At 39.6% G+C, this 13004-nt stretch overlaps 1 protein-coding gene across 5 annotated transcripts in view; it reads left to right on the forward strand.

Annotated features, from left to right (window-relative positions):
• The window catches only part of FAM13C (family with sequence similarity 13 member C), a 110469-nt gene that overhangs the window by 599 nt on the left and 96866 nt on the right, over window positions 1–13004 (forward strand). For 3 of the 5 annotated variants that reach the window (XM_069460592.1, XM_069460595.1, XM_069460593.1), the window contains exons 2-3: window positions 5680–5736; window positions 9537–9741. In XM_069460592.1, coding sequence (XP_069316693.1) covers window positions 5680–5736; window positions 9537–9741 — 262 coding nt within the window. Of the gene's footprint in view, window positions 1–5679; window positions 5737–9536; window positions 9742–13004 lie in introns of those variants that run through there. The other 2 variants (XM_069460594.1, XM_069460596.1) reach the window with 1 other exon arrangement.

A 13004-nucleotide genomic window follows, 5' to 3' on the forward strand; every position in this document is an offset into this window, starting at 1 on the left:
GGAGGAATGAGTCACCTGGTCCTATGGTTAAAGCTGTTGATTAGGGCGACTAACACCTTTTAAACACGGAATGGAGTGTGATGTTTCATTCAAGGCTAGCAGACACAGTATTTTTTTTGCTAGATATTTAGAGTTCATAGTTTTAATTCGTCATCTCTTTCTTAATATGTTTTTCTAATATTATACATATATGTTAAAATTAATAGGTAGTATATTTTTCTAATACTGTATGTAATTTACATATAATTTTTATGTATGCATGAATTATATGTCCTTCATCTAGCATTCTTCTTCTAGGCTAATTCATGATGTTTACTCCTGGGACTTTTTGTAGAAGTCACTCTAAACAGCTTTTCAGGAATAAGCTATGTGTAAAGTTGTAGTCTCAACTACATTTAAAAAAATGTTACGAGTGTGCTATAGAAAGCCCCACTAACTTCGGAGCTGTTTGCTAAAATTCTCTAAAAAAGAAAACCCAAATAAATTTAGAAATAGGTATCATTGGAGTTTCAAGTCTCACCACTGTCACAGTGACGTGGTGATGGAGAGAGGTAATATTCCACAGTGCTTTCCGGCTCTCTTTTTTCCCCATATATTTTTTTTTTTTTGTTTCTCTGTGTTTGATGTGCTGCTCTCTCAGTGTCCAGTTTTGGAGTCACTTAAAAAAAAAAAAAAAAAAAAAAAAAACAGGGTTGACTTTAGAAGATGCAATATAAAGTACTCATTTGGACCTGCATCCTGTTTATGAGATTGCTGGGTAAGCTGTGCTGCAAAATTGCTTTTCTAAAAGCCTGAGAAAAGGGGAGAGAGGTGCGCCAAAGTGTGCGTCTGCAGGCCAGAGATAAGGCCTGGACTTTCTGGTCAAGGTGCACAGGTGCTGCTCTCCTCCCCTGACTGTGCCTAGAAGCACCAAGCACTCTCTGGCCCTGATGCTCAGCAGCCTGGTGTGGCCGAATCTCCAGAGTTAGTCACAGACACAGCAGGTTCAAAATGGAGACACTTAGTTCCAGATTTCACATGGACATTTTTTTGTCCTTAAGGTTTTCTGGTTAGATGCTAGGGAGAGTCTGGTGCCTTGTTTTTGGACACTCCCCAAGGAGTTCTGATTGCATAAGATCATGTTGTTACTTTCAGAGACGTGACAGTGATTTATTTTAAAAGGCAGTGAGTGATAACAGGGATGCCATCTGGCTAATATAAAAATCTAAGGAGCACATTGAAAACACATCAAAAGCTTCATAGGTGTAACACGGCACAGAATGGGATCAATTAAAACTAGTCGCTGTCTAACATAACATTTCCCTTCCCCTCAGTAATATGAACCTTGTTTCTTGGTTCTCTGGACATGACCCAGCAGGACCAGGGTGTGCCATCCTGAGATGCAGACAGAGCAGGTGCTCAGTAAATGTTTGGGTGTGGTCTTGGCCTACACGGAGGAGGGACTTTTTCTCTTATGTGTTTTGGATACAAGAAAAGTTTCTCTTCTTCCTGTCCCCAGCCCATTTTCCTTAGTGCTTGAAATTCCACCTATCGATGATTTCTTTTGGATTCAGGCTTTTGGTAGTGACCCTCATTAAGATGGAAATTAAAAAGTTTGTGCCCCAGGAGTTGGATTGAAGTTGTCATTAATACTTTAATGTCAATTATTTTATCTAACCTCCTTTCTAACTTGCCAAAGTTCTTCTTGGCCAGCTTGGGGGGGGGGAGGTGTCTCATAAAAGTCAAAGGTAAAAGAAATTGGGGGGGGTTGAAGGACAGATTTTATTCTCTTCTTGATTTTTCTCAGGCTTGGCACTGTCTGTGCAGCTCTTGATCAATTCAATTTCTTTTTCTACCCCATTTTTTTCAACATCAGAATGGCCTTGGCTTTTTCTTCTATATCTGCGGCACCTTTTTATCTATTATTTTTCCATGGTCATTTCCTATCTTGTCCTGGCTAACTTGCTGTTTGAAGTGAAGCCTGGCCTTTAATAATTCTGATAGGTTATCATTCAAAGCAGTGGTTCTCAAAAGGTCAATATCACCTGGGGAAGGGGACTGGAGCTTGTGAAAAATAGTCTCCCCAGATTTATCTCAAGGGAACCCAGAATGACTGATGTGTTGAATTTAGCCCACTGCTGATCTGGGATTTGGAAACCTTTAGGTCAGTGTTGAACTTTTTAGAAGCATAGCAATGATGTGGGTGGACAATCTGGTTTAAAAATCCACCTTTCTGGGCCCTGCCCTGAGAGAGTTGACACAGAGGGTCTGGGGTCAGGGTGGGGCCGGAGTCTGCCATTTTCATCAGATAATCCAGGTAGTGCTAATGCAGGAAGTTCTGGGGTCCCACTTTGAGAGACCCCACAGGAGGCTGTACCTCTGCAGTTTTGCCTCCAGGGAACTTGGTACTACAGGGTGAACGAAAATATCTTTCTGGCACAACTACATTTTATCTAACAGCCAATTTGAGCCCTCTCTTCTTATTTAGTTGGAAAAGAAGACTTCACGTGGGCACTTCTTTCACTACCGTTATTCTAAGGAATGCCCTTCTCCCTCTCCGTGAGCCTCTGGGAATATAGACTGAAGAGGTTATTTGGTTCCTGTCTTTTGAGCTTAGTATAGTGGAGCAGAAATAATTCAGGCTTCACTGCTTTAGTCCTCAGAATCCTGGGCCATAATTTAGCCTCTAGGTGAAGGTAACTCCTACCTCACAGCACTGTCAGGCTTAGATGAGATAATGTGAAAGAGCAGATGAGTTATGAAGTACCATACAAGTTTTTCTCTTTGGTGGTTGCTTAAGGGAGCAAAAGTCCAAATAGAGAAAAAAAGTAACAACCCTGAGCCTTTCACAAAGAAATGATTGCAAAGTCAGACTATCCACATACTGTCTGGGCCACCACAAATTAAAGACTCTAGGATGTAGAATCTAGTTGACGAGAACTACTGAGGAACTCATTTAATAGAGGTGTCATTCACTTTTTTTTTTTTTTTTTTACTATGAACAACCATAATAAAAACATTCTGTACTGCAATCCAGAACACATACATATAGGTAATTTAAATAAGTTCCATGAAACAATTAATCCTTACTATGCTGACATTTTTTGCTCTGTCTCCAACAACAATAACAACAACAACAAAAATGCTGGTAGCTGCTATCTAATTTCAAGACCCACTAATAGTCCACAGTAGACTGTTTGAAAATCATTGCACTAGAAGATGCCCAGTTTTCAATATCAAAGAGGGAGATCATTAAAGGAATTGGTCTTTAAATTCCTGGATAAGACTATAATGTAGAGAGAGAATGCTATGCCTCAGGATCAGTTGGTCGTTTGGTCTGAGTTGATTTTCTCTCAGGAGTGCGGATATCTGGGTTTGGATTCCCACTGTGGAATGCAGTTTCATAGTTGAGTCAGTATTGGACATTTGCATGGGGCCCCTGGGCAAGGTTAGAGAGGAGATGCTAACTGAGTAGAAGTTGATAGGTCTTTATCAAAGTAAATGAAAACTCAACTGAATTGCATAGAGGTTTTATATATATATATATATATATATATATATATATATAAAATGTACCATATAAGCTAGTAGGCAGATCTATTTCAATTGCTGTACCTGTGAGCTTGGAATTGTGTTTCCTTGAGTGGCAACTGAAGTTGTTCAATAGGCATTAAAATTGGATCAACTAATTAGGTCCAGCCTCATAGTTCAGAAAGCATCTGCAACTTTGTGTGTTCTGGTGCCAAGTTTCCATTTTTAACTGATTGTCCTTTGAGGAGAAAGATTAATAAATCAAATGAGGGAGAAAAATGACTTCTTGCCAAATCCCCAAACAATAGGTATTGTTGAGCCCTGGTTCTTTGGAAGCAACAATTCTAGATTTCTGTTCTTCATTGATTTTTCTACTTTGTTATTGGAAAACATTCACATTACAAAGCCCAGATGATTAGATGAATGCCGCTAATGGAGGAGAACAAGGCAATACTTGTGAATTTAATTGTTGTTTTTCATGAGATGGACAGAGTGGGGTATTGGCAAGAAAGCAAAGAAATTTTGCTCACTCTGTTTAAAGACTCATTTTGTTAAGTCAACCGATTTTTTTTTTTTTAATTGCCAAAGGGAACAAAATATTTCAGCAGGTAGAGAGGGTTAGTCTGGACTTTGTTTAATTCACTACAAAGCCATAATTTAAAAAGAGATTGTAAGGGAAGAGGACTGGAGCTTTCCTCAATTTGTTCCATAGGTTAATTATACACCATTGCCAGTAAAGAATATTTAAATTTTTTAAATTACTTCATATGGTATAAATATTGTATTATGATTATATTTAGGTACACAGGTATTTATTTACTTGTTTGTTTTTGTCTACTCATTACATTGTGAATTTCTCAGAGCAGGGTCCAGATCTTTTTCAAATTTTGTGTCCTTTAGAAGCAGTGTTACTCAAAGTGTGAGTCTCCAAATTGTAACTTGTCTGAGACAAGAGAAAACAGAAATAGGTAGCAAGCACTTAATAGCTTTAATAGGAATTTTGGCAATACTGTGACATTTTTACCAAAGTATTGGTCCACAATGGATTGGAAATAAAAAAAATAAACTAGTTGGTCCAGGACCCCCAGAGAATGTGAGAAGCACAGCTCCAACACCTAATGCAGTATGCAGTTATGCAGTACCTGGATGCAGGAAACGCTTAATAAATGCTCACTAAATTATTTCAGGGACCAGACCTGCTGAGGGAACAGAGTTAATATTTCAATTCAAATATTTTTTGAGTGTCTACTCTGGTTTACTCTTGTACTATGGCAGTGTATCTAGAAAAAGAAATTATAATTATTTCTACTCATGGAATTAGTAACTAATCAAAAGATATCAGAGGTGCAAAGGATTACATAGCAGTGTGAGATAAGATATAGTTGGTTACCAAAACCTCAGAATGAAGAGTAAACATTATACATTAAGGTTAAAGTAGGAACAAGGCATGTGGGAGAACTTGGCTGGGAAGGCTCGTGGAGCTGGCAAGACCTGACTTGGGCAGTGAAGGATGAGTAGGAGTTGAGGATGGAAAAAGCATTTCAGGCTGGGGTGGGGCAGGGTGGGAATAGCTGAGAACAGGAACAAAAGCTCCCTCCTACCCTAGAGTGAGAGAATGGTCCTACTCCAGATCTTCCTAGGGAGCCTGGAGCACTGGAGATTTTTCAGTATGGAAGAGCCAAGAATTTTTCATAAGGCTGATCAGGAAGTTCTGTGAAAAGGAACCTCTTCCTTTCAGCAAGATCAAGAAAGCCTAAGGCCAATGTAGTAAGCCAAATGGGAACTGGTGGGTTTGGGACTGCCTGAAGCAGAGCAAATGCAAAGAGGCATGTAGTAGAATCGTCAAAAACAATTCACCAATCTTGGTGCCCACTGTCCCCTTGAGTGCTGTGAACACTTAAGTCCTTGCTAAGATCTTGTTAGCTTAGGTGATATAGAGAAGTGGAGACAAAAAACGAGAGTCCTATCTGATTCTGAGCTTTTAATCTCACATGATATGATATGACAACATTGGTATCATTACCTGGTAGACGTGTTGGGAATAAGAGTTGGTTTGGGAAAGAGTAGTGACAATTGTTACTGTGCTAATCTTTGGGTAATTCTAGATTATTGCTGCTACTGCTATAGCAGAGAGTTGGATCTGATGTGATTTTTGTTCCCTCTCCTCAGGTGTGACGAAGACACAGTCTCTCTACATGAAGACCAGATTGATTGCTCCAGTCTCAGGTTTGACCCACCATTGCTTGCTTCATGTTTGTGAGAGACAGAAACCATTGGGGTCTGGTGGCTCTCCTTTGAATTACAGTCTCTTCTTTGAATTCTAATTATTTGTTCTCATGTCTCATCTCTTCTACTAGGTTTTCAGCTCTTGAAGGAAGTGTTGTCTTGTTCATTTTTGGATACGCACCCAGGGCAGTTCCTTATACATGGGGGATGCTCAATAAATGCCTATTGAATTGAATATTGATTAGCCTATCTCAATGTTCCCATCATGTACCATAAGGAAGAGGTTCTAGATTATTCACCATACATGTCATTGAGTGTCTGTAGTATGGCTTGGCCATCAAAGGCTCATGGTATAGTGGCAAAAGCTTCACAGTTAGCCATTTCTTCCATATTTATTTTGTTCCAAGCACTTTTCATCTACATTTTATTATTTAATCTAAACAACTGAAAGGAAGCTGATACTTCCATCCTCATCCTATAGATGGAGAAACTGAGGCTCAGAGAGATTATAGCTCATCCAAGGTAACATAGCTGAGTGAACACTATGAGGCAGAATTTGGATCCAAGTCTGTCTGACTCTAAAGTCCACTTATTGTAGAACAAACATATGTTGAAGGCCTATTTCGTGCTCCAGAAACCAGTCAAGATTTAGGATAGAAAAGACAAACCAATTCCTGCTCCTAGGAGTTCAGTCTGCTGGAGGAGATAGGCAAAAATATAGATGATGACGCTACTGTGCATTAAGTGCTATTGTACTAGAGGTAAGCAGAGGATTCACTTAGAAGGACCAAATAGCTCTTGGAGCTTTCTGGGATGGATTCCTAAAGAAAATTACATGTGGCACATGACTTTTTAATTTTTTTTTTTTTTTTTTTGATGGGGTCAAAGGCTAAGAAAAAGATGATGCCACCAAACAGAGAGAGCAGCTTACCGGGAAGCCAGCAGAAGGTCAAGAGAGTAGTTTGAGCTGGGCGCAGTGGCTCACGCCTGAATCCTAGCACCCTGGAAGTTCGAGACGGGTGGATTATTTGAGCTCAGGAGTTCGAGACCAGCCTGAGCAAGAGCAAGACCCCATCTCTACTAAAAAAAAAAATAGAAAGAAATTATATAGACAACTAAAAATATATATAGAAAAAATTAGCCAGGTGTGGTGGCACATACCTGTAGTCCCAGCTACTCGGGAGGCTGAGGCAGAAGGATCACTTGAGCCCAGGAGTTTGAGGTTGCTGTGAGCTAGTGTGATGCCACAGCATTCTAGCCCAGGCAACAGAGTGAGACTCTGTCTCAAAAAAAAAAAAAAAAAAAAAAAAAAAGAGAGAGAGTAGTTTGAGTTGAAGGAACAGTAAGCAGTTCAGGGTGGTAGGAACTCTGAGAGTGGGTGCAGTGAGGAGGTCAGGGGTGATAGAAATGAATCTCTAGATATAAACAAAGACCAGATTTCATAGGGTTTGTATGTCTTATTAAGGAGTTTGGAATTTATCTTGAAGGTATAGGAAAGCTAAAAAGACCCCTCAGCCTTTTTCTTTGCAAATTACTGCTCTAAGGCCCTGCCTGAGAGTAACAATAGCTTTCATTTATTGGGTTGTGGCCTAGAGCCAGTTTTCTATGAAGGGTATTTCACAGAGACTGTGTTTCTCTGCAAGGCAGATATTATATCCATTTTATGAATGAGGATTGTTATAGAGGTGGAGTGACGTGGCCCAGGCTATACAGCTAATACGTGGGAGGACCTTTCAGACTCTGGCTGTTTTCAGGACACCATGCTAGTTCTCAGTTACAATTTATTCCAATAAGTAGTGGCGTAAATTACATAACCTGTACTTTTCAGTTTTGAGGATCCTAAGGGACCAATAATATGTTAGAAAATATATGTCTAAGGATGACTTTTGTAATCAGGTTCTACATTTGTATAATGGGATAAAGATGCTTTTTGCACCCTCCTCCTGCTCCCTGCCTTCCAAGTCAAGGAAGTGAACAAGACACATTTATAAATTTTAAGTGACTTGAAAATATGTTATAAAAACAAAAAGTTCAGGTATTATTTGGGGAATAATGATTCTATCAAAAGAGTCATTTGAGATTTGAGAAACTACTTTTTTCCCCCTTATTCTTGAGTGTTCTGGAATCCTCCTTGAGTGAGCATTTAGGTAGATATAAAGGCAGCTGTTCTTTCTTTTGTTTCTCACACAGGAACATAGAGTGGATGGGTTTTTAGTGAAAGAAATGCACTTCAAATGAATTAGTGTAGTTTCCAATTCATGGTTTACTATTAATTCCAAAACCAGTAGTGACGTTGAAAAAAATTTTTTTAATTGTAAATGATCTTAAGGGAAGAATATCAATCAGTGTCATTGGCATTGATTTTTATTTTTGTTTTTTTCAGTTACTAACATTGAAGAATTATTTAACTTGTTGGGTTCTCCTTTACTAGATACCACTAAGTGTGTCTTGGACCTGAGTTTAACTGTTTCACACAGTTTTATTTTCAAACGTTTCCCAAATGCACCTTGGTCATGCTCTAGACCACTACCCCAATGTTTGCTTTGGTCTTTTCCCAGAGACTAACTGAAACTTATCCTCCCCCAATATCAGCTTAGTGAGTTTAATCTGCCTTTTACTTATGAAAGGGTGTCTTAAGTGGTGGGCACAGAAATCCTCCTTGGCTAGTCTTGCCTCTTGGCTTTATGTGTTCTTGAGCAGCAAGGAATTGCTTCCCAGCTGACCTTGCAAAAGCTCTTTTATGGGTGCTCACGGTAAGGGAGCATGAGAGGGTGTGGCCACTCCTCAAGAATGACTGAGTGCTAAGGATTGCCCATGGTTGAGGTTGATGATATTGATCATATAAATAGAAGGCCCCATTTGGTTATGTCCATGGCATTTGCTTGTTGCTTAGCAAAATGAAAAAATAAAATGTGTCTAGATTTAAGTGGGACAAATGGCTTCAGAGAAGAGTGTTATCATGTCAGTATTTTTGAGAAAATTGAAACTGGAGAGGGGTGGGTATATTGTATGGCATTTGGTTGTTGAGTGAAGAGTACAAGTGCCATCTCAGCATGGAACGTATGGAGGAAACACCAGCCTATCTGGTCTCCAGTGATTTGGCACTGCTAGAACCCAGACAGCGGGATGTTTGACTCTGCCCTCAGGGCATTGTTCAGATGGCCTGCCTGGGCAGAATATGGCCCTTGCCTTACATTTCATCCAGGTAACACTTATCCTGTCAAAATAGATCCCGTTAAACATTTAAATGCCTCTGAAAGTTGTAGGAAGATGATTAATAACTGGCATTGCTAATGAGGAGGAAGCATCATGCCTTGAACTAAGAACACAGGCATGAGAGTCCGGACATCTACCTGACCCCTGGAGGCTGCCTGAATTAGCTCTCCCAATAGGCATGTCATTTAATCTCTGGGTCTGAGAGTCTTCATCTATAAAGTTGGGGTGACAATATCTAACCTATCTCACATTATTATTGTGAGAGGAAAATATGCTATACATGAAAACACCTTAAAGTGAAAAGTTAAAACCAAATAATGGTGGTATGCAGATAGTTACAACTACAAAAAATATGAATCCGTTAACTAACAAAGATGGCAAGGGAAGCTGGAATGATCTAAAGAGTGAAATTCTCATTTCTTAAATTCTTGTTCCTGCAAAATTCTCTTAAGTGGAAGCTAAACATTTTGCCAGGTACCCTATAAATATAGCAGCAGTGAATATCGCCAACCCCTCTTTCCCGCAGCAGTTTATTCTTTTTTTTTTTTTTTTATGCTTTCTAAATCGGGTCTTTTCTGTTTTAGAGATGAAAACAATAAAGAGAATTACCCCGACGCCGGGGCTCTGGTAGAGGAGCACGCGCCGCCGGCCCTGCGCGAGGCGCCGCAGCATGTAGAGCAGCCCGTGCTGGTGGACGGCGTGTTGCGACCCAGCATGGGCAACTTCAAGTCCCGGAAGCCCAAGTCCGTCTTCAAAGCAGAGAGCGGGAGGAGCCACGGAGAAAGCCAGGTAGCGGCTCTATCTTCTCAGGCCTTTGCCAAGACAGGTGCTTCTCAGGAGGGGCACACGGTTCTGGCAGACGACCTGAGTGCACGATGTTGCAGGCGGCGAGTAGCGTGACTTGTCATTGCCTGCACTGCAGGCCTGAGACCCGCGCATGCTCTCGTTGGTTAAAAGTTGGGTGCTCTGAGTCGGCTAAGCATTTTGCACCCTTTCAAACTGATGTTCTGAAATACTAGATTTTGATTGAAAGGAGCAGCTATATAGTCTTTTGGGGGGAAGGGGGAGGAGGATCTCTCTGTTTTCATTCATCCAGGACGATTGATTTAGCTCTTGCCCCAAATTTGGAGATTTTGCTCAGCAAAATCAAGAGGCCGGGTTTTACCCGGGGCCATTTTTTTTTTTAGGCTACAATTTAACAGCCTTGAACAAACACGAAAGAGTGTGTGTGTGTTTGTATGTGTGTGTGGTATGTGGTTTCTGACGTAATAAGTATGTAAATGAATGAAGGAAGCATCCAATAAATTCTGGTAATAAGTTGACATTCTATAAATTTTTAAAATTTTTCTAGTTGTATAGGAATGTAGCATAGATTTGTGATTTTTTTAATCCTCAAAATCTCTCATATAATTTATGATGCTTTTAAAAGAGATTAAATGAATATAATCTAATCGTACTAGGAGGTTAATATTCTTAACATTGAGATTATACTTGTAATAAACCTAACATAGTTTTGGGGATATGGATGTTCCGTAAATGTTAACTTGGCGTCTTTAACATTTAGCTGTTAACCTTAAAAATAATGTAGGAAACTCTAAGTATAATAGGTTAATTATGTAATAACTTTTAAGTTCAGTTCTATTTAGCAAAGGGGCACTTAGGAGAGCTTCCTGTTAGAACAACTTTGGCTGGGCAGTTTATTTGACCTTGCAGTTTTGTTATTTGCCTTATGATTTTTATCTCCCTTCCTCCTTGACATTGTGACCTCTTATTTGGTAAGTTAATTTGGCAGTAAGATGAAAATGCCCTCTGATTCATGAAGCTGTGTTGTGATTATCTTAAGCTGAGTATCACTCTCATTGCAGAGAGGTGAATATGAACTACCATTTGAGTTAAAGATAAGCTTCAGGCCTTGACTTCTGGAACATACTGCAGCACCTTTCTACTTAGGAGAGTTGTGCGAGAGGGAACAGGTTCCCAAAGGGCTTCCCCCAGAGTCTGACTGATCTCAGGGAGGCTCTGACCATGAATCTCCTACCAGGGGTTACCTGTGACATTGTAAGCTTCAGGGTGATGAGACATCTGTCCTCGGAGTGCCCTAATTCTTGTCATCCTGTAGTTTGGCCTGATAGAAATTACACAGTCATCACTTGTAATAAGGTGCTAATGGGGCATGTAATTCCCAACCTGTTGCTCATACACAGGAAGATTTCAGGAGAGAAATATATTTATATAGTCTTTGCTTATAATACAGCATTGGAATCCTGGACTGCAGGTAAAATTCCCAGTGAAAATTAAGTGGCCTATTCTATCTGATTCAATGAGCTTCATTCTCAATTGTGTTCCAGGAAAAACGTTGTTTGCATAATGGATTTTCCCAATTATATCCTGGTTAAAAGGAAGACAGATTATCATATTATTGAATGCATACAAGTAACCCAATTGCCACGGAAAAGTAAGGACACTTGGGATAGTTTCTGAACTCTGAGGATTAGTGAGACTCAGATATAATTTTAAAACATTTCATTTCAGTTTACATAATCAGTGTCTACTATTAATATATTGTTATGGGTTATAGATAGTTGAAGTAGAAGGAGAAAGGACTTCTTATATATTCAGAAAGTAGAGCAATAGAACACTATACTAAACAAATAACTGTAATAAAAATTTCCCTTATCAGTCCACTCAGGCTTGTGTAATTAATTCTTGTTTCTCTTGATCTTGGGTTAGTGCAGTATCATGAAGCTATCTGCTTCGCACTAAAGTTCTGCCAATCCTGACTCAGCCCACTGCTGTCATCAGATGCCTGTGTCCAAGTACTGTGTCCAAGTACTGTCCTTTGAAGTGTCAATTGTTTAAAGTATCGGTCCTTTACCATGGGGCTCCTGAGATTCTTCTCTGCTGAAAACACAAACTCTGGTCTAAAGCTGAGTAAAACCTCAGGCAAGCATGGATGGAAAATGAAACGATCTACAGATGACAGAAACTGAAATGGCTGTGGTTAGTTTACTACCGATAATTTGAAAGTGCAAAATATCTAATGAGAGTTTATATTAAGAACAGCGTATAATGTAACATGCAAAAGAAGACAATAAAATCATTTCCCCAAAATTAGACAGAATGCCTTGGAGGACAATGAATAAGCCCGTGTTCAAAGAAGTCAGGGAATGTTACTTCTGATTATACAAAAATGATCGAATATAGTTTTTACAGAGAAAAAAATTCTCAAGATATAAAGTAATAATCCTAAAAGATTCATTCAGTCTAGAGCAAGTCCTAGACATGTGTATTTTTATTAAACTCCATAGGCAAGTCTAATGTGCATTCCTGATTGAAAACTGGTGCCCTAGAGGATGCTAAATTCAAATGAAAGAAGTGAGGCTGTGAACAAGTCAACATTTTAAATAACTACACTTATCACTGATAAATAACACTATAGCGTTGTTATCAAATATCATCAGGCAAAGATCCACCAGGACTTGGACAAATATAGGAGAATTTGATAGAACTATTTCATAAGAATTTTGATCACAGGGTAAACGTCACATGAATTAGGTTTACCAAGCAGTGTGGTGGGGAGAGTGGCTCTGTTTGTAAAGTTGGATCTGTTTTGGGAACTTGAGTTAATGTTGTGGCTATAAATCCTGCCGGATGCTCATCACCATCAAAAAGACACTGAGTTCCAACTGCTTTGTTGTGAGATCAACATTTCCCAAAAGCACCTGTGAAAAATCTTTGGGCACAACCCTTATAAATCTAAAAATAGCCCTTTTTGAAACCGAAGAGTACCATTGTGGGTGTTGCGTTACTGCCATTTCTGGGCTCTCTTTTCACAAAGTTTGTGTGCAGGACCTCAGAGTGGCTCTTCAGTCTGATTCTAAGCAGGTCAGGAATGGGGCAATGGAGCAGGGGGAAGGAGCCAGATGGTGACTGTTGAAAGTGAAGCCTAATGCCCCACATTTCTTACCCTTCTTCTGATCAACCCCAAAGTCAGAATCAGAGGTTCCACTTCTGGAGGGCCAGATTCAAATCTTACTTTGAGCAACTTTCTT

This window comes from Eulemur rufifrons, chromosome 28, assembly GCF_041146395.1.
Source record: "Eulemur rufifrons isolate Redbay chromosome 28, OSU_ERuf_1, whole genome shotgun sequence".
Taxonomy (NCBI): domain Eukaryota; kingdom Metazoa; phylum Chordata; class Mammalia; order Primates; family Lemuridae; genus Eulemur; species Eulemur rufifrons.